At 41.5% G+C, this 22326-nt stretch overlaps 1 protein-coding gene across 1 annotated transcript in view; it reads right to left on the bottom strand.

Annotated features, from left to right (window-relative positions):
* Positions 1 to 3230: 3230 nt before the first annotated feature.
* LOC113417826 (metabotropic glutamate receptor 6-like) overlaps positions 3231 to 22326 on the bottom strand; it is a 58634-nt gene continuing 39538 nt past the window's right edge. The window contains exons 8-11 of the mRNA XM_087956702.1: positions 21425 to 21564; positions 15215 to 16150; positions 7366 to 7606; positions 3231 to 4434 (exon numbers count right to left, since the gene is read on the bottom strand). Coding sequence (XP_087812828.1) covers positions 7373 to 7606; positions 15215 to 16150; positions 21425 to 21564 — 1310 coding nt within the window. The 3' untranslated portion in view covers positions 3231 to 4434; positions 7366 to 7372. The remainder of the gene's footprint in view (positions 4435 to 7365; positions 7607 to 15214; positions 16151 to 21424; positions 21565 to 22326) is intronic.

Here is a 22326-nt window from a genome sequence, read left to right as displayed (position 1 = left end):
AATTTATTGCAAAACTTGGAATGGGGTGGGTGGGTGGGGGGGTATAAGTCTCTTGGGTATTCACAAGGTGACGGAGGCCATATTGATCCCAGAACTACTGGAAATTCCACACCTAAGAAGAGGCATTCTTCCAATCCATAGGCGATTTGTCCAGAATTCCTTCCATATTTGTTCTGATGACCGTTGAGACTCTGCAGATCTCATCAAAGGAGAAGCTATTCCTTGATCTGCAAGAATAGAGGCTCCACCTTTGGCTGTGCTCATGAGATTCTGCACCTGCAAACCTTAGCAGAGCAATGTGAGACTTAGCTGTGGAGAGAGCATCAGCAATCAAGTTAGAAGTGATCTTTGGGCAGCACATCGGAGGAAGCTAATGAGTAAAAGGAAAAGTGGCTAAGGAATGACGTGGCAAGCCCAAATCTTTTCTTTGTGATGCTTGTTGGCATATACAAAAATGTCATCCATACTAAAGAGTCTTCAAGTTTGCATTACAATTTTAAAAGACACATTTACTTAGAAGGTCACTGTTTAACCCACTGCTGGATCTCAGTTATCTTGTCCTACATTCTAGATTTAGAATGTTTGGACCTCAACTCCTGGGGTTTCCTGGATATCCCCATGTCAAATTATTTGCAATGTGTTGGACAGGGGCTTACCACAACCGCCTTGCAATAAGTTTACCACCACCCAGGTAATTCTTTGAGGGCTCCCATCTTTATTCAGTGTAACAGTGTTGGAAGTGACCTTGGAGATCTTCTAGTCCAGGCCCCTGTCAAGCAGGAGACCTATACAATTCTGAACAAATAGCAGTTCAATCTTCTCTTAAAAACCTCTAGGGATGGAGCACCCACAACTTCTAGAGTTGTGGAAACCAAAAGCCATTCCACTGATTAATTGTTCTCACTGACAGGAAATATCCCCTTAATTCTAGATTGGATCTCTCTTGTTAAGCTTCCACCCATATCAGGTGTTTTGTAGAATAGGTTGACCCCGCCTCTTCTCTATGACAGCCCCTCAAATATTGGAAGACTTCTATCATATCATCCCTAGTCCTTCTCTTTGTTAGAGTAGCCATTCTTAGTTTCAGTGTATGATTTAGCCTCCAATCTCCTAATCATCTTTGTTGCTCTTCTCTGCACTTTTTCTAGAGTCTCAGCATCTTTTTTGTATTGTGGTGACCAAGACTAGATGCAATATTCCAAGTGTGGTATATACATACTGTATTCTCTCCCTCTCCTTTTCCCTCCCTCCCTCTCTCTCTCCCTCCCCCCCTCTCTGTATGCATGTATGTGTATGAATGTACGAAAAAAAGAGGGCATGTATATATATGGTATGTATGTATAATATACTGCTCAAAAAAATAAAGGGAACACAAAAATAAGACATCCTAGAATGAAATATTCTTATTAAATACTTTGTTCATTACATAGTTGAATGTGCTGACAACAAAATCACACAAAAATTATCAATGGAAATCAAATTTAGCAACCCATGGAGGTCTGGATTTGGAGTTACACTCAAAATTAAAGTGGAAAAAAACACTACAGGCTGATCCAACTTTGATGTAATGTCCTTAAAACAAGTCAAAATGAGGCTCAGTAGTGTGTGTGGCCTCCACGTGCCTGTATGACCTCCCTACAACGCCTGGGCATGCTCCTGATGAGGTGGCGGATGGTCTCCTGAGGGATCTCCTCCCACACCTGGACTAAAGCATCCCCCAACTCCTGGAGAGTCTGTGGTGCAACGTGGCGTTGGTGGATGGAGCGAGACATGATGTCCCAGATGTGCTCAATTGGATTCAGGTCTGGGGAATGGGAGGGCCAGTCCATAGCATCAATGCCTTCGTCTTGCAGGAACTGCTGACACACTCCAGCCACATGAGGTCTAGCATTGTCTTGCATTAGGAGGAACCCAGGGCCAACCACACCAGCATATGGTCTCACAGGGGGTCTGAGGATCTCATCTCAGTACTTAATGGCATTCCGCTACCTCTGGCAAGCACATGGAGGGCTGTGCGGCCCCCTAAAGAAATGCCACCTCACACCATTACTAACCCACTGCCAAACCAGTCATGCTGGAGGATGTTGCAGGCAGCAGAACGTTCTCCACAGCATCTCCAGACCCTGTCACGTCTGTCACATGTGCTCAGTGTGAACCTGCTTTCATCTGTGAAGAGCACAGGGCACCAGTGGCGAATTTGCCAATCTTGGTGTTCTCTGGCAAATGCCAAACGTCCTGCACGGTGTTGGGCTGTAAGCACAACCCCCACCAGTGGACATTGGGCCCTCATACCACCCTCATGGAGTCTGTTTCTGACCGTGTGAGCAGCCACATGCACATTTGTGGCCCTCTGGAGGTCATTTTGCAGGGCTCTGGCAGTGCTCCTCCTGTCCCTCCTTGCACAAAGGCGGAGGTAGCAGTCCTGATGCTGGGTTGTTGCCCTCCTACGGCCTCCTCCACGTCTCCTGATGTACTGGCCTGTCTCCTGGTAGCGCCTCCATACTCTGGACACTACGCTGACAGACACAGCAAACCTTCTTGCCACAGCTCGCATTGATGTGCCATCCTGGATGAGCTGCACTACCTGAACCACTTGTGTGGGTTGTAGACTCTGTCTCATGCTACCACTAGAATGAAAGCACCGCCAGAATTCAAAAGCGACCAAACCATCTGCCAGAAAGCATAGGAACTGAGAAGTGGTCTGTGGTCACCACCTGCAGAACCACTCCTTTATTGGGGATGTCTTGCTACCTGCCTATGCTTTCCACCTGTTGTCTATTCCATTTGCACAACAGCATGTGAAATTGATTGTCAATCAGTGTTGTTACTTAAGTGGACAGTTTGATTTCACAGAAGTGTGATTGACTTGGAGTTACATTGTGTTGTTTAAGTGTTCCCTTTATTTTTTTGAGCAGTGTACTATTTCAACTTTTCTTTTCAAAATCAGCCAAGATGGGCCCAGTATTTAATCTAGAAAAGACTGAAATGACCATGTTTTGTAAAATGGCTGGAGAAATTTTATTCAGCCATCATTTCAGTCACATTATGTTAACTTAGCCTACTATAAAAGAATGCTATGAACCTAAACACCACAGAGAGGAAGGACAATATGTTTTATGCCAAGGTTATCAGAAAGGTGAAATTTAAAGTATAATAAAATGACCAAGGAGCAAAAAAAAACCATACAGCTTTTATAGCATTTCTTTTGGTTTGTTATTTTGTAATTGCAAATTTATTCATTCATTCATTCATTCACAGAATGTCACAGCATAGATTCAAATCCACGTCTTCCTGGATACAGGTATCAAATGGTAGGATTAAATTATTTGATCCAATTGTATTGTTTTGTTTTCCTCTTATAAATAAATCTTAAAATAACTATTAGCAGGTGTAATAGGGCACTATCAGTAGTCCTATTTCCATGTTTGCAATAAGGAAGCAAGGAATAGAGAGGGCAAGATCTCTTTTCCAATATTTGGACTTTCAGGATAAATTGCTCTGAAGCCATTGCTGAAGTAAACCTCTGTAATTTGACAGCATGATAGTTTATCTCAGGGGTGGGATTCAAATTTTTTAACAACCAGTTCTGTGGTGGCGTAGGTGGTGGGCATGGCTTGGTGGGCATGTGACTGGGTGGATGTGACTTGGTGGACATGTTATTGGCTGGGTGTGGCCAACTCAATATCACTCACATCGAGGCACGCATCTCCTTGCCTGGCGTCTCGTGATTGTAGGGATGCTGCAATAGTCGTAAGTGTGAAAAACAGTCATAAGTCACTTCTTTCAGTGCCATTGTAACTTTGAATGGTCACTCCACACAAGTAGAGTACCAGCAAAGAAGGGGAAAAAAACTCCAGAGAAGTTCCTGAGACAGGAAGTCTAGTCCTGCCAAGAATGTAATAAGGGTTAATGGAGAGGCAGTTTCTGTAAGCAACACCAGGATGTTTCTTTCCTGCCTTCCTTACAGGATTAGGCCAGTAATTTCTTCTAACAATTGGTTCTCCGAACCGCTTAGAATGTTAACAACCGGTTCTAGCGAATAGGTGCGAACTGGTAGAATCCCACCCCTGGTTTATCCCAATAACAGATTGGGCAATGGTTTATTTAAGTGACTAATGTTCAGCAAGATTATCATCACAGTTCCTGGTTTTGGGGTCCTAAATGCATCTGAGCCTTCAGTTTTTGTAAATTGAAACTGGATTTTAAAATATATATATAAAAGACAAGTAGTGTAAAAATACAGGTTTATTTCCTAACAAGTGCCCCCACCCATGAACCCCTCACATGAACTCCATTCCCCAAAAACTTTCCCCATCCACTTCCCCTGCTCCTTCCCAACTTCCCCACTTTCCCACGTTAAGCCCTTTCTCCTTTTTGGTCATGTGGGCACCATGGTCAGTTCTGTGTAGCTGATGTACACCACCTTAGGGAAACCTGTGAGGGGGAATACAAAAAGAAGAGTCAGAGGGGGCCACCTCCCCTTTGAGAGGGAGGCATTTGGGGGAGGAGCTGTTCTTATCTGGAGTAAAGATTCAGCCAAACTACCAAGGCTTGCACAGAATCGTCCTGGCAAGAATGTGACTCCTGCTACAACCAAGATTGCACAGCTTTGTGTGAACTAGGGACAGCCCTATGCTGCTCCATTCACTTGCTCTCCCATCCATCTGTTATCTGTATTTTGGGTCACCATGATCATCAAAATTAGAGCACCTAGATCTGTGATGGCAAACCTATGGCAGGCGTGCCAGAGGTGTCACGCAGAGCCCTCTCTCTGGGCATGCTAGTCATCGCCCCAGCTCAGCTCTGGCGTGCATGCGCATGTACCTCCCACTGGCCAGCTGGTCTTTGGGTCTCTGCTATGCATGCATGCATGGGAGCATATGTGTGGGGGGGCTTCATGCACATGTGCATTTGTGGGGAGTCATGCATGCTCAAAAGTTAGCCATCACTGACCTGGATGTATAACCCCACAAACAGCTTCTCATTTTGATGATTCCTGGTTTTTTACTATTCCTGAACTGATTGCATATATGTGTATAGGAGGGAGGGAGGAATTGGAAGCACTGAAACCAATATAATTGTGTAGAATTATGAATTCTGTTCACTTTTGTGCCTATTATCAACATATTTCTGTTCACTCAGGGCTTTGGAATAATTTACAATCTCTTTCTTCAAGCTTATGCCTTTCCAAGGTACTGGACTTCAGTTCCCATTATTTACAAGCAACTTGAAGGATGCCAGATTGAGAAATCTGATTTTTATAGCTGGGACTTTTGACTGTGTGGTCAAAGTTCAAACATCATGGCCATATTGGTTCTTGGTCTTAGTATTTATGATGCCTTTGACTTCTTGCTCAGTTTATATGTATGTATTAATATTTATTTCATAATATCTTAGGTTGGAAAGAAATTGGGGAAAAATTCTTTATTTCATTGACTCCTTTTTACTTTTTTCTTTCTTTGCATATTTACTCTTTTTAATTTTCTTCTGAATTTTGGTTGTATTAGTTTTTATTACAGTAACTAAAATTATCTCTATCATTTATCTCTGCCTGCCTGCGTGCCTGCCTGCGTGCCTGCCTGTCTATCCATCCTATCTATCTATCTATCTATCTATCTATCTATCTATCTATCTATCTATCTATCTATCTATCTATCTATCTATCTATCTATCTATCTATCTATCTATCTATCTATATCTATCTATCTATCTATCTATCTATCTATCTATCTATCTATCCATTTACTCGAAGCCAAGCCACACTAAAAGCCTCCAATACAGGAACACAATGTTGCCAGCCAATCAAGACAAAAAAAAAGTGCCACAAAACAGACAGAAGATATTAGAAACACCAATCAAGCAGAACACAGCAAACTCCAAGACCAATAAACACAGACCAAGACTCCCAACCAATCAGGATGAAGAAAAAACCATTCTGGCACAGCAGTAGGCTAGCCCCAAATTTAAAACTGAAACGGCTGTGAAAGTCTGACTCACAGACGAACACAATACAAAAGCCTGATGATGGCAGATGAGATTCTGCCGAAACGTTGCTACAACTTTAAAAGCACAACTATAATGACGTGGGAAAATAGACGAACAAAGCTGAATACCATACATGTAAGTACCCGTGAAAACTTAAGAAAACAACTATCTGTCTATCTATCTGTCTATCTATCTATCTATCTATCTATCTATCTATCTATCTATCTATCTATCTATCTATCTATCTATCTATCATCTATCTCTATCTCTCTATGACCAGAAAACACAACTGGTGGGTGGCTCCAAGCAAATGTCCTACCTTTCTATCAAACCTGAGCTGGGTAGAGGTTTGTCTGATGAAGCCAAAATGGGCTCAGCAAATCTATCTTTTCTTTGGTATTTGCTAGATACTTGTCACCTTCCCTGAGCATATGTTCTTCTATTTTTTCTTCCACCTTTTATTATGAACATCCAATGAAGCTTAAGGCACCCGTTTGAAACACCATTAAAATGTAGAAAATAAGTCAGCATTCTTGGCCACATTTGCTGAGGGGGTTTAGAAGAGATATCGAGGGACCAAAAGTGGCCTCCACATTGTACCGTTTACATTGCTAAAACAAGGAATGGAAAAAACATTAAAAATTATCTTCCACTGATGAGCAGCAGCATTGCTGAAGGACCCTGTAGGATAGGGGTGTCAAACTTGATTTCACTGAGGGCCGCATCAGGGTTGTGTTTGACCTCGTGGGGCTGGGGTGGACATGGGGTTAGGGGTTAGGGTGGCAGGGTGGGTGTGGCCATCTCGAAGTCACTTGTGTTGGGGGTGCCTGTGGTGGCCCAAGTGCTCTGCCAGTGAAAATGGGCTCCCAAGCTCCGTTTTCAGCTGTGACAGTCTCCTGCACCTGTCTGCCAGTGAAAACGGAGATCAGGAGGGGGTTGCATGTGGGCCTCATGATCTCTTTTGTGGCTGCGACGGCCTCCTGCAACCCTCTGCCAGTGGAAACATAGCTTGGGAGGACCATGTGCAGCCCTCACAAGCTCTGTTTTCGCTAGCAGAGGCACCATGGGCCAGCTCTTAACTATTTCCAGGGCAGCCCTGTGGGCCAGATGTAAGCACCTCATGGGCTGGATCCGGCTCCAGGGCCTTGGAGGAGTATCTCTCACTAACACTGAGGTTTCATTTTAACAAGGTAATTGGTTAGACTGTAAACTTTTTAAGACTTCATTTCTCCAAGGCACTGTGGTGGTGGAACAAAGGGGGCATGATACTTGATGGGTGAAGCAGAAGGAAAGGAAGGAGTGGTACTTACAGGGCAAGAAGAGGTCAACAGGAGGCACCTCAGGTGGGGTCACCAAAGAGAAAAGAAGAGTGATACCTACTTTTGGGTTACTTACTGTCCTGTTTCTCATCTTTGCTTTCGCCATTCTGGGCGCCTTTCTGTGAGAGCCTTGTGGAGGCATTGACAGCTGTGGCCGCTGCCTTGAAGCTGCGCTTGCGTTTCTGCACGTTCTGTTCTGGGTGGAAGATGATGACGTAGACTTTGGGTACATAGAGCATCCCGAGAGAAACAAAGGCGCTCAGACTCATGGAGATGGTGAGGGTTGTTGTCTGAATGTACATCTGAGAGGGAGAAATACACAGGACTGCATTTTAGTCCAGAAGATCCAGACTGTGGCATGCAATCACCAGGATCATGTAAGTTCAAGTCAAGTCACTCCTGAGTCTAGTGCCTTACAGAGTTTTCTTGGTGTGAAACATAGAGTTTTCCATTGCCTTCCTCTGGCATAATTTTCCTTGATTACTCAGATGATCCATTACCCAATAACTAACCAGAGCTAACTGTGATTATATTTCCAAATCAGCCTCCTAGCTGGGCACTGCGTCAAACTATAAACTTTATTCTGGCCTTCATCATTTTAGGTTCATTGGGTGATGAAGAGTCATAAGTGACATGAAATTGTTCAAATTTAAATGTTAAAATTGGAGGTCTAAAATGATGTAAAAATATTTACAGACCCCTCACATCCCGGACATAAAATGTTTCAACTCCTTCCCTCAAAACAACGCTATAGAGCACTGCACACCAGAATAACTAGACACAAGGACAGTTTTTTCCCTAATGCCATCACTCTGCTAAACAAATAATTCCCTCAACACTGTCCAACTATTTTCAAAGTCTGCACTACTATTACTATTAATCTTCTCATCACTCCTTATCATCCATCTCCTCCTACTTGTGACTGTATGACTATAACTTTGTTGCTTGTATCCTTACAATTTATATTGACTGTTTTCTAGTATGATTTGATTGCTTATTGTGCCCTGTGACTATTATTAAGTGTTGTACCTTATTATTCTTGACTCTTGACGAATGTACTTTTTCTTTAATGTACCCTGAGAGCATTTGCACCAAGACAAATTCCTTGTGTGTCCAATCACACTTGGCCAATAAAGAATTCTATTCTATTCTATTCTATTCTATTCTATTCTATTCTATTCTATTCTATTCTATTCTATTCTACTCTACTCTACTCTACTCTACCCTACCCTACCCTACCCTACCCTACCCTACCCTACTCTACCCTACTCTACTCTATGCAGTCCAAGAAGAGCAACCCTATTTGATCTTAAAATTGTCCAAAGGGGCCTTTATTGGCTAGAAAGGAGGGGCTTGTAAGTATCCTTAATAAAATGATTATAATCCTTGTCATCTGCTCACTTAGCTGACATATAAATGCTCACTTATTTCTATAGCAATTCTAAAACGCCTATACCCACTCAGCACACCAAATTTGGTTTCCATGAATTTTGGTAGGCTTATCAGAAGTAAGCATCCAATGGCCCTCCATTGTTTTTCTGAACTGAATTTCCATCTCCTCCAAGAGCAATGGTGAAGAATGCTGGGAGTTCTATTTCAAGAACATCTGAAGGGCTCTATTCCTGCACTACTGGTTTATAGGACCAACTTCTGAGTCTGCCTTGTGTTACTTTCTAGGGAGCTTCTACTTAGTTTAGTATTTCTCAAGCCTAGATTACTTATGGATGCTGCCTTCCACTACCCCCTGAACTGAAATAGTAGGCATGTATTACTTACACACACAAAAGCTTCTTTTAAAACTATGAATGAGCAAGAACTGTCATCCCACAAATTGCAACCCCTGCATTTATTGGAAAGGAGGAACCAAGCCGGAGGTTCTAATCATGCAAAGATGCACTTCACAGGTGCTCTAAGTACAAAAGTACCCTTTCCTTTATTAATGGATGTAACGTAGCAAAGACACAGGCAGCTTTTGAGCATTCCATGATGAATTAATCAAGAAGAATGATGACATTGAAATGACAGGAGAGCAAGGAATCCTTGGCTGGAGTGCCTGTTTAAACTCCTGTGTACAATCTTTCTTGGGAAGAGCTCAGGATAGAGTATTTGGTCTCATGGTTTGCGATTTAGTCTAGAATTTCAGGTGTTGGCTTAGAAACTAGGAGATTGTGAGTTCTAGGCCTCCCTTAAGCATGAAAGCCAGCTGGGTGACTAGGCCAGATGCTCTCTCTCAGTCCAACCAACCCCAGCCCTATGATTCTTTATTCATAAGATTGTTGTTGTGGGGAAAATGAAAGGAGAAAGAAGTATTATATATGTTTGCTTATACAGTGGTGGGATTCAAATTTTTTTACTACTGGTTCTATGGGCGTGGCAGGGGAAGGATGCTATAAAATCTCCAGTCAGAGGTGGTATTTGCCGGTTCTCTGAATTACACAAAATTTCCGCTAGCGATTCTCCAGAATTGGTCAGAACCTGCTGAATACCACCTCTGGTTTGCTACCTTGTCTTATTTATAAAAATAATAAAGGTGGGATAATAAATAAATGGATAGAATTGCCCCTGGGAATACTTCAGGGGAAAGGAATCTTTACTCTGCATAGGGAGGTAATAAAGCCTTTGGCATTTTTAAAAAAAATAAATGAATAGGAGTTGGATAGCAATAGCATTTAGATTTGTATACCACCCCACAGTACTTTATAGCACTGAGTGGTTTACAATGTCAGCATATCTCCACACATAATTTTCAGTCCCTCAAAATAAAGAGAGATTTAATTCTTTCCTGGAAGGCCATTCTCCCTTTAAAAACTGCCTGCTATCGACTGTAACATCAGGACACCCTTTGGGCTGTAAGAAGAAAAGGAGTTAGGTGAGCAGATGAAGCACCAGATCAAGAGAGAAACCGAAATCTTTCCCTTCCTTCAACCCTAAACCACAATCCAATTCAAAATTCCTCCCTCCCAGGTGTCCATTTATACAGAAACAAACACATAGCGGAATTGTATGCTATAAGCAATTGCTACATTCATGATATTTGGAAAGGTTGCCATTGAGGAAATGGCATGAATGACATAATTTAAATCAGCTGCATGCAGAATGAGATGAATTATGGAATGAGTGTTAGCTGAAAGTTTTTTTACTGATGGCAATGGCATAATTCATGGTATTTGCATGATGTTGTCATGGCACGCGTGTGATGTCTTCATGATTTGCAATGTAATGTGATGGATGCCTATCTAGTTGTCCTTCAGCTTCATGGTTGAATAGATTTGAGTCTAAGCCTCCTTATAAGCACTCCATCCAGTATGAGCCATAATTTATTTAATTAATGAATCAAGTAGTACTATGTGGATTTAAAACAGCATGCTAAACCATAAAAGACAGTGACAGGGTTTTCACCACACTAAGCCACATTGACCAAACTGCATTACAGTTTAATATGATGCATAAACAAATATATTTAAAAGAGAATATAAAATATTATCTTTTGCAACAGAAAGAAATGTTACAAGAGAAAATTGAGCTGCTGTATCTCTTTCTTGTTCTGGACAATGTCTTATAAGATAATGTCTTATAAAACACAATGCCTGGAATCACACACTCTATTAAGCAATAATGTTTCATTTGGATTTGTAGAGATTCAATATCTGGGTGGAAAGAATAACAGAAGACTATTAAATGGCAGCATGAAGTATTATTAATAATAAGCTCTTAACCGTTCATTTGTCATCTAGAAGTCATCCACATTTTTCAGTCCTAATAACATGGCCCTAATTTAGTCATGTGGTGAACCATTCACAGTGGTTTGCGAAGTATGATTTAAGCTGCTCTAGATTGGATTTGTAGAAAATGTGTTAACCCAACTTCAAAAGTTTGTGGAATACATTGAGCAATAAACTATCCAAATCATTAGAATTTGCACAAGCCATAAAAAGTGGGTAAAACTAAATTTAATATATTAAGCTCTTTCACAACTGTCAGCAGACCCTGTAATAGAGTCAGAGCATGACTTTCTCATGCTATCATGCTTTTGATCTTTTTCTTGATGTTCAGTTCACATGATATCATGTGATCTAAATCTCATAAATAAAAAGGTATGTTACATTACCCAAAAAACCACAGACAAACAAACAAACAAACAAACAAACAAACAACACTAAGAAAGGCATACAACTTGTGGCTCTTTCAAAACTGAGCTCTCCTTTAATGCCAGGATTCCTGCATCTGAAATTTTCTAGATATGTTGGACTTTTACAGCAAGTGATAGGATGGGTTTATTCCATTTTATTTTATGCCTTCATAATTTGATTCATGCTGTTTTAGTCATATCGTGGATGCATAAACATTGAATACTTCTGTTTTTGCTCTTGTTCACTGTAAGCTATTGAAAAACCAGGAGGAATCCAGTAGCATCTATCTACTGTTAGTCATTCTGACTTTTTGCTGACAAAAACTAACATGGCTCTCCTCCCACATTGTAATCTATTCAAAATCTATGTAATTGCAGCAGGTATAAATCAGACTATTATATAAACAATTCCCAGCCTGCTCAGCTAGGCATGAAAGCTGGCTGGGTGACTTTGGGCCAGTCACTCTCTTTCAGCCCAACCCACCATACAGGGTTGTTATTGTGGGGAACACAGGAGGAAGGTGTTCATTGTACATATGCTCACCACCTTGAGTTATTTGTAAAAATAAGAAAGGTAGGATATAAACAAACAAATAAACAAATCAAAACCATTGCCAGATCTAGAATCCCAAGGTCAGTGAGGGTTGAGATATTAGGGGTGGAGGGAACCAAACTCTATCTGGGTGTTTGATGGAAATGATCTTTTACCTTCCTGTCTACTTATTGTTATTGGAAGGAAATGGGACAAGATTATTGGTCATTGTCTGGGACCTTCATTCTGAACTGGGATAACTTTTTTTTGATATAGAACGTTTAGGGCAGGGTCCCCAACCGGTCCGCGGAACATTTCCTACCGGGCCGCCGGTTTGCTGGGCGCCGCCATCTTGTTTGATGAAAGTGCTTCTGGGTGAGCTTTTCCGGTTGGAAGCGGCGTTTGGGTCCTGAAGGAATCCTCGCCTTAGTTTCATCGAAGGAGGGCTTTGAGCGAAACTAAGGCGCGAGGATTCTTTCAGCACCCAAGGCAAGGTGAGGCAGTGACTGTCCCGAAGCCGTCCCGAAGCCGTCCCGAAGCGAAGTCCATCGACAAAGGTACAAAGGAGGATTTGAAGGTGGCAGGAGAAGCGGGGACGGCTGGCTGGCTGCTCAGCTCGCCTTGCCTTGTCATGCGTGCTGATGCCGGTGCCGGGCGCGGATCATTTTGTGATGCCGGTGCAGACATGCGGCTAAAAAAGGTTAGGAGCCACTGATTTAGGGCAATGTTTCCCAATCTTTGTCACTTGAAGATGTATGGAGTTCAATTCCCAGAATTCCCCAGCTAGCCAGTTGGGAAATATTGCTGTAGAATGCCTACAACAGTCTCCAAACTTGGCAACTTTAAGACTTGTGGACTTCAACTCTCAGAATTCTGGGAGTTGAAGTCCACAAGTCTTAAAGTTGCCAAGTTTGGAGACCTCTGGCCTACAGGAGCCCTTAATACAAAGACACCAGAGACCACCTGCAAGAGCTAAGTAGCCATGGCTGGTTTAAGCAGTCATACTTGTTTGCTTATTCACACAGTTCAGTTTCTAGAACACCATGCAGGTGAACATTTCTCCAAAGACAACGCCTCTTCACCCTAGCTGAGCAAAAACCTACCAGCCTGCTGTGAGGAAATAGAGATAAACTGATAAGAGGGGAGCATCTTCTTTTCCCAAATAGCTTTGGAAGGTGCACTGAGCCAAAAGCAAAGGAACTACTACTATGCCAATAGTGGGAGACATGGCAATGTATTTTTATTGGACCATCAGAGTGTGCCCAATGGCACATCCATCCCTATTTCAGACCTTCCTCAAAGAGCATGGAAACAGCCTTTGAGGGGTCAAGCTGAATTAATGCAAGTTCCAGCTGAGGGCTGAGAGACAGCATGCCACTATTTTAGACATCAGGTAGAGAATGCTTCAAAGTTTTGATGCGCCTTCCCTGAAAGGACTTCTTTACCCATACAAAATTAGCCTAAGAAGGAAGGAAAAGGACTTTCTGCAATTTTGCCTATTTGACATGAAAAAAAGAATCTATCGATAAAAATAGCTGTTAAGAGGAGGTCGCAAAATGAGGATGTCCCAATTGTTTCTCATATGTTATTTCCAGCCTATTTTAGGCAGAGAAGTATTTTCCTTCTCTTGAAATAAATGGAGACTTTCGTTCATTCAAAAGATGGGTTTGAAAATGCAGGTGACTCAGCATGGAGGTAGTGGGTGAGGTGAAAATTGCATCCTAGAAATAAATCCCTGCTCAACCCTGGGGGATTTGGGTGCCAGTTCTTTCTTTCTTTCTTTCTTTCTTTCTTTCTTTCTTTTTCTTTCTTTCTTTCTTTCTTTCTTTCTTTCTTTCTTTCTTTCTTTCTTTCTTTCTTTCTTTCTTTCTTTTTCTCTCTCTCTCTCTCTCTCTTCTCTTTCTTTCTTTCTTTCTTTCTTTCTTTCTTTCTTTCTTTCTTTCTTTCTTTCTTTCTTTCTTTCTTTTCAATCAATCAACCTTATCTAGTTACCCTTGAGAGGATAAAAATGAGGGAATCTCTATTTTGTTCTCTTGAGTTTCCAGAAGAAAATGAATATGTAAATGCCAATAAAATATAAAACAGATGAGGAATCCCCTCGGCTTGTTTTATAATGTGTAAAACGTCTTTTAGTTAGAACATGGCTGGTTTAATATTAGCTTTTTTTGCAAGCCCTAGGAGCCTCTTTTGGCAATCTGAGAAAAAGCTAAGCAGCAAAACAGATTTCTTAAGCCTTGCAGAAGTTCAAGGCACATCCAGCATTCCTGTGAATCTCACCCCCCCCACACACACACCCCAAAAAACCTGGGATGATTTTTCCCATTTGGGGAATGGGTTTAATGATTTGAAAAGGCTGCCATTAACTCTTGCAAGCTCCTAATTCAGCCCCTTAACATTCTCTACACAGACTGAATGAAAAAACAGGGCTGGTCTGACTTTGTCAGCTTTGCCTGTTACAGTGACATCATAGCTTAATGAGCAACCCTTGACTTCCAATTATTTGTTTAGCAACCATTCCAAGTTCCAGTGGGAAAAAAAGTAACCTTACAACTGGTCCTCACCCCTGCAACTGTTGCAGCTTCCCTGTAGTCATGTGTTCAAAATTCAGGTGCTTGGCAAGTGGCACATATTTGTAGTGATTGCAATGTCCCGGGGTTATGGGATTGCCATTTGTGTGGCCTTCCCAGCCAGCTTCCAACAAGCAAAGTCGATGGGAGAAACTGGATTCACTTAACAACCACACGGTTCACTTGACAATGTTGGCAAAAAGATCGTATCATTGAGCACAACTCACGTACAGTAACAACTACCTTGCTTAGGTCTCATTCTGATCTCAAACTGAGTTTACTGTGGTGCTGTTGCAACAGTTGCTGGGGTGACTTGTTAAGCAAGCAGTGGCTAAACAAATGGCTGAGCAGTTTTTATCCCAGAGCTATAATTGCACTTAACAATGAATTTAAGGACCACCATCAGTGAGCTGTTGGATAGTATTACTTGGTCTGTTGTGTGGATGCTTGTGTGTTTTTCAGGAGGCGGGGAATTTTGGCAGGTGGGGGTGTATTTGGGGATTGTCATGTGTGCGTGCGTGTTGGGCCTGGTCTGTGGGTGTTATGTGAATTTTGTTGTATGGGTATACTGTGTATATATGTACAATGACAATAAAGTATTATTATTGTAAGCCAAAGACTACTTGTACTTAAACCCCGTTGTCTCTTGTACCACCCCACTCTTTGTTCTGATTGCTCCCACCTTCTCTGCTGACTGAGCTGTGCCAAAGAAGATGGGCACAAAGGCCAGCCAGACGATGCAGGTTGTATACATGGTGAAGCCAATGGGCTTAGCCTCGTTGAAGTTCTCGGGCACGCCACGGGCCTTGATGGCATAGACGGTGCAGGTAACCATCAAAACAATACTGTAGCTGAGACAGGAAATGATAGAGAGGTCTGACATGTCACACTTGAGGACGCCCCGGGCGAATTCTGGGTTGGGTGTATGTTGCTCTTCATAGTCAATGATGCTATGGGATGGCTGCACCCCCAGCCAAATGACCACAGCCACCACTTGCACAGATGTGAGGCTGAAGGTGATTACCAGTTGGGAGGTGGGGCTGATGAATTTGGGTGGAGTCACTGACTTCTTGCCTTGTTCAAAGATGCGATAAATGCGGTTGGTTTTGGTCAGCAGTGCTGAATAGCTGATGGCCATGCCCAAGCCAAGGAAGAGGCGCCGGAAGGCACAGATGGTAATGCCTGGTTCAGCAATCATCAGAAAAGTGATGGTGTAGATAAGGAAAATCCCGGTGAGGAGGACATAGCTCAACTCACGACCTGAGGCTCGGACAATGGGGGTGTCGTTGAAACGGATGAAGGTGATAACGATGAAGACTGTGCCAAGGATGCCCAGAATGGCCAAGAAGATGGGCAGAATGGCCCAAGGAGAGCTCCACTCCAGCTTGACAATGGGTGTTGGGCGGCAGGCTGTACGATTGAGATTGGGCCTCATGTCAAAGGGACACATTTCACAGTTGAACTCATCCAGTTGGTACTGGTAGCCATCACATAGCTCACAGTGCCAGCAGCAAGGAACACCTTTCACCATCTTCTTCCTCTCTCCTGGGTTACAGGGGAGGCTGCACACTGATGAGGGGATCTCCTTCTGTCCACCTGACCACTGCATGTCCTCAATCTGCGGGAGAAGCAGAGAAAGCCAGAGACCAGTGATTTGCCATTTATCCCAGGGAATCACCTCTGTGTTTCAATACCTTGCAAGTTTATCTTAGTTGATGGGATATGACAACAATGTAATTGTAAGTCAGTCTTTCGATTAACTTAGCACGAACATGATTGGGGTAAATGGGGGTTTGACTGTCTAGTGGCAAAACTGGTCAAAATTCATTAGTACCATCCTCACCGTTAGCAGGAACACAACATGTGGAACCATGAGGGTAGGCAACCTATCTAGAACTTCCCTAGCTTACTGACTAGTATTATGTGAAAGTTTTGAATGACCAAAGCCATGATCGGCAGCGAAGAGAATATTTACAGGGCCATTTGGTGACATAGATGTCACATGGAAAATTGCCAGCTAGAATACAAGAAGATTAAGAAGGGAAAAGCATGGATTAATAAATGAAATGAAAGAAGAATAAATATGTTGTGCATTTGAGAACCTAAGGCAAGGGAAAGGATGTAAAAGAGTACAATGAAAATGGTCTAATTTTATGGTCTGAAACTGAATATATTCAGAGAAGTGGAGGTACAGGTTGAATTGAACACTGGAATTAAAGGCTGAGATGACTTCTTTTGAATTTGGGAGACATTTGGGTGATATTTTGATATATCCTTGGAGAAGCTTCTAATAGAGAAAACACATTGAAATGGGCTCTTTTAATAGAAATAAAGTATATTTTTGTTTCTTTGGCATTTTTTCCTCAATTTGCTATCACCCCATTGTATGTTCCAGAATTGTTGGAATACAAGAGCTTTCACACAAAGCCCAGACTGTGCAGTGAGATTACAATATTGAAAGATTTTAACAGCAGTTCTTTGGATGATTAATTATCCAGGGATCAGATCCATAAGCAGCCAATCAGGTATGTTCTATCATAGAAATGCACTAGAAGGAATATATCCAAGAGCAAATAGCGGTTTGTCATTTGTTCTTTAATAGTTTTCAGTTTGGTACTTTAAAATAATATACAACAATGTCCCATTCAACATAATATGTCCCATTCACCATTCAGATCCAGCACGAAGGTCATGTTACAGGCAGGGGTGGGATTCAAATTTTTAACAACCAGTTCTGTGGGCGTGGCTTAGTTGGTGGGCATGGGTTGGTGGCATGTTATTGGCTGGGCGTGGCCAACTCAACATCACTCACATCGAGGCACGCATCTCCTCGCTTGGCCTCTCATGACTGAGGGGATGCTGCAACAGTTGTAAGTGTGAAAAATGGTCATAAGTCACTTTTTTCAGTGCCATTGTAACTTTGAATGGTCACTCCACACGTACAAGCAAAGTACCAGCAAATGAGGCAAAAAAAAAAACCTCGAGAAGTTCCTGAGAACCAAGAATGCCAAGAATGTAATAAGGGTTAATGGAGAGGCAGTTTCTGTAAGCAACACCAGAATGTTTCCTTCCTCCCTTCCTTACAGGATTAGGCCAGTAATTTCTTCTAACAACCAGTTCTCCGAACTGCTTAGAATGTTAACAACCAGTTCTAGCGAATAGGTGCGAACTGGTAGAATCCCACCCCTGGTTACAGGTTCCATTTGTTACAGAGCTTCATCTGATGGGACCCAAAAAATATGCCATTTCTGCTGTGGCTCCTAACTCTAGAACGGAGCTGTCAAGCTCCCAGCCCTCAGGGCAGCCCAGATGCATCATGCGCTGGCCACGCCTGGTTTAGCAAAGGGGAAAAAAGTCCTGATACGTCACATGATACCACCGTGATGATGCAAGTTTGACACCCCTGCTTTAGAACATCTTCCACTCCTGAGATGAGATTAACTTCATCCCTGTTAGCCTTTTCTAAGGCTCTGAAAATATAGCTCTTCCAGTTAAATATCTATGGGGACTCTCAGTCATCCAGGGCATGGTTGTCCCAAAGGTGCTTTTTTCAAGAGTCAACCGGACTTTCTGGTTTTTCTTTGAAGACATTTTGCTTCTCATCCAAACAAAACATCTTCAAAGAAAAAACAGAAAGTCCAGTTGACTCTTGAGAAAAACATCTTTGGGAGTTCCGGTTTGTCAGGCTTCGGTGGCGGCAGGAATTCGCGTTTGTGCGCGATCCCTGCCGCGCTCGCTGCTGGAGTGCCTCCGATCCAGCTGGATTTGGAGGCTATAGTTATCCTGTAGGGATAATGGAAGACAGGGGAGATCCGGACAGGGGTCTGGGGGCATCGCAACCCCCTCCCTCAGCCGGCTAAACTCCCTTTTCCAAAGGCGGTGGAGCGGCGGTCAGCAATGGCCGCCACAAAGAACCTCTCAGCTGGACAAGTTTTGTGCAGGAGGAAGTGGAGAAAGTGAAAGTCTTTGGCTGAACCGGGACAATAAGTAACATCTGAACACCCTGGAAATCTAGCTCTCTAAAGGATACATTGTTTCCCAAGAAGATCGTAAAAAGCTGCGGATGAAAGTGAAAAGGGAAAGTTTTTTTTTCTTCACTCTCCTTCCCTACGGAGATAGCAATGGAAATCGGAAACACCCACTTTGGCAACAGAAGGTAACTAATTTTGAAAACTAAAGCCAAGGGGACATTAAAGATTTCTGAACATTGATATTTAAAAATCAATTTTTTTTTCTATAAGTGGGAAGGGAGAGGTAAATGATTTATATTAAAATTCTGCTGGAGGAGACTGCTTGGAGTTTATAAGATCAGAGATTAAATTGCAATAAGACTTATAAAAAATCACTTTGGAACTGTGTATCTGAACTCTACCCCAGGAAGAGAAAGTATTAAAAGAAGAAAGTGCTAAATGAAACAGTTTGTGTTGATTTAGATTGCTTGATGACTTTGGGACTTTTGCAAACTATTTTTTGAAAGTCTAAAAACACTTGGATTGTTTAAAAAAAGTAAATAAAAATAAATATATCTATCTTACAATGGCATTATCTGTGGAAGAATTGAAAATGGAATTTAAAAAGCTAAAAGAAGAGGAACAAGAAGGCAAGGGCTCTTCTGGATCTGTTTTTCACTTCTTAGAAATGGCGATTTCTACCTATCAGGAAATACAAAAATCAGAAAGCTGGGATGAAGAAGAAGAAGCCATCTTTAATGGACAAACTATTTTAGTTGATGAAGAAAAGGGAAAAAGGGGAAAGAAAATGGAGAATTCAAGATCTAAAAAAACAACCAAGAAAGGGAAAAATAAGGTGAAAAATCGATATAATGTCAGAAAACAACAGAAAAGAGGAATACAACAGAGAGGGGAGACTAAAAGGGTGGAGATTGAGAGATGGGGGGCGGGCGTAAAAAGGCTAGATTCAACAAGAAAGGAAGGGAAAAAGGTCAGAGAAGTTATAAAGGCTTAAAACAAGATGTTAAAAAACAGGGTTTTTTTTAGAGACAAAGGGTTATAAAGGCTTAAAACAAGATGTTAAAAAACAGGGTTTTTTTAGAGACCAAAGGGTAAAATATAATTTAAAAAGAGATTCTGCAAAAGTACACAAGATTGTATCGTAATATTCGTATCTGAAATAGAGTTAGAAAACTGGTATATTATATGTGTTAATAGAATATTGTAGGGAATGTGTAAAATATCTAAGATTTAATAATATCTAATATCTATGTGTAAAATATTTAAGATTTAATAATAGTTTAATTAATTAATTTGTTATGGAACATTGTTTTTACTATATTATAAGCTTATCATGTTTTTATTTTATTTTAAAATGTTATTTAGAATGTACTAAGCAGAATCAGAATGGAAACTATGTATTATTTTAAGTGTTAAAATTGGGGGAAAGATAGAAAGGCGTCATACTTCAACCACTGATTACAGGAAAAATTTTGTATTAAAGAGAAAAGATAAATAGACAATTGAAAAAGAACGGAAAAAAGATACAAGTATAATGATTTAAATTGAGATGAAGTAAATAAAATAGAATTAAGAGAGTGAAAAGAGGGGAGAAGACATATAGAAAATATAGAATGTTAAATAAGATTGAAATAGTATATAAGGTGAGCATGAATTTGATTTATGTCTGTACAAAAAGATGTAACCCAGGGTTAAGCCGCTTTCTAAAAAGAAGTTTTATGTTTTCATGTTTTCATGTGTTTTGTTTATTTATGTTTGTTTATTGAGAATTAAGATTGTTGGATGAGAACATATGAAATTGTAAATAAGACAGATGAAAGTACAAGTTTAATGAATAAAATTGAATAGAAGTAAAAGGAAAAATAGTGAGAAGTTGGAAAAAGAGTAATAAGATATGAAGCTGAATACATAAGATGCATATTAAATTGTGTTTGTATGGAAATGTGATAATTTGGAACTATGCGGTACTTAAATAAGATGTTTTATTTGCTTTCTTAAAAGATGTTCTATGTTCTTACGTTTTATGTTTTGTTTGTTTGTGTATTGTCTTTGAAAATTAATAAAATTTGTTTTAAAAAAAAGAAAAAAACATCTTTGGGAAAGTGTTTTAATAATTGCAATATTATTTTAATTATTGGTCATTGACTGCCTAGAATCATGCTTAGTGAGGTGGGCAGCCATATAAATGTGTTAAAGTAACAAACAAACAGAGCACAAACAAGTAAGTAAGGTAAAGTAAGGTAAGGTAAATGCTGGGAGGCATTTAACTGAAAGAGACGTTGTGGCCAGGCACAGACTTTTGTAACTCTCGACAGGGCCAGCTCCCAGTTGAATTTTTCTTCAAAACTCCAGAGTATCCAGTGGTGATTATTGCAAAGCAGAAGAGAACTTTTGAAAAGAGGGCTAAAAACTCAACCACATATCCAGAGGTGGGCCAGCTGTCCTACAATATCAGCTTGAGCAATCGACTGCTGAGAAGAGTCATATTTTCAGAATTATTTTTATAGTGGGGAGAAAGCAGCGGTGGGTTTCTACCGGTTCTGTCCACCTCTGTAGAACCAGTAGCTCTGAAGAGCAGCAGACATAGAACCGGTTCTATGTCTGCTGATGTTTTTGCCCACCTGCCCACCCGGGCTCTTACCTGACCTTTATTTCCTGATTTTTCAACTTCAGCTGCTGAACGAGGCACAGCTGCAGTTAGAAAAGCAAGAAAAGAGGGCTGTTTCAAAGGCCGCTTCTCTGCAGGCAGCTGCTGATGACGATTTACAGGCACTTGGCTTGCAGCCTGCAGGGAAGCTCATAAATCCCGAACCGGTAGTTAACCCTGTCATATCCCACCCCTGGGAGAAAGCATGTAAACACGATTTAAAGATGATGATGATTGATTGATTGATTGATTGATGCTATGCTAGGTCACTCACATTCAGTCGAAGGTATTCTGCCCACTGGCCAATGGCCTTGTATCCTGGGACTGTAGTATTTGTCAGCTGATATTGGAAAATATCATAGCGCCCAGGAGCATCTCCATTTTCGTTGAACATTACTGGTGTCCCAGCACTGCCTGCAGGAAGGAAGAGGTTACAGGGAGATAAGGACATCCTTCAAGATGGAGATGCTCTAAAAGAAGAGGAGACAACTTGAGGGGCACTGGCAGGGGTGGGATTCTACCGGTTCTGTCCACTTCTGTGGAACTGGTTGCTCTGAAAAGCAGCAAACAGAGAGCAGACATAGAACCGGTTCTATGTCTGATGCTGTTTTGGCCGCCCTCCTGCCTGGGCTCTTACTTGACCTTTATTTCCTGCGTTTTCAAGTGCAGCTGCTTTGCGCGACACAGCTCTGGTTGAAAAAGCAGGAAAAAAGGGCTTTTTCAACCGCTGCGCACTTGCACACAGCACTGCTCAGCTGTCCAGGCAGCTAGATGATGACGATATACACATATATACACATACGATATACACATGCGCGCGCAAAATGTAAAATCACCGAACCGGTAGTTACACCAGTCGGATCCCACCCCTGGGCACTGGCCAACAAAGGCTAGTGGGAAGAAGAGTTGCAAGCAACCTCCAAGGTCAGATGTGATAGGTCATCTACTTAGAGGGTCTCAGAGGTGTTTGGTTTGCTGTTGTGAAAACTTGGGTTTGCTATTGTGGTGTGAGACACAAGAGGCTTAGGCTCTAAGCCTGTGAAACTTTTTAAAGACTGTTTCCTTCTGGAAGCATTGATGGATAGAGAAAACCATAGATGAGTTTTCTCCACCTCTCTGCCTCTCTAGAAGATGGATACATCCTGTATTGGTAAGGATAGGACATATCAAGTATGA

Source organism: Notechis scutatus, chromosome 2, assembly GCF_049901735.1.
Source record: "Notechis scutatus isolate UNSWTSFEM ecotype Mainland chromosome 2, rNotScu1.2, whole genome shotgun sequence".
Classification (NCBI taxonomy): domain Eukaryota; kingdom Metazoa; phylum Chordata; class Lepidosauria; order Squamata; family Elapidae; genus Notechis; species Notechis scutatus.
This window is presented reverse-complemented; position numbering and strand designations above follow the sequence as displayed.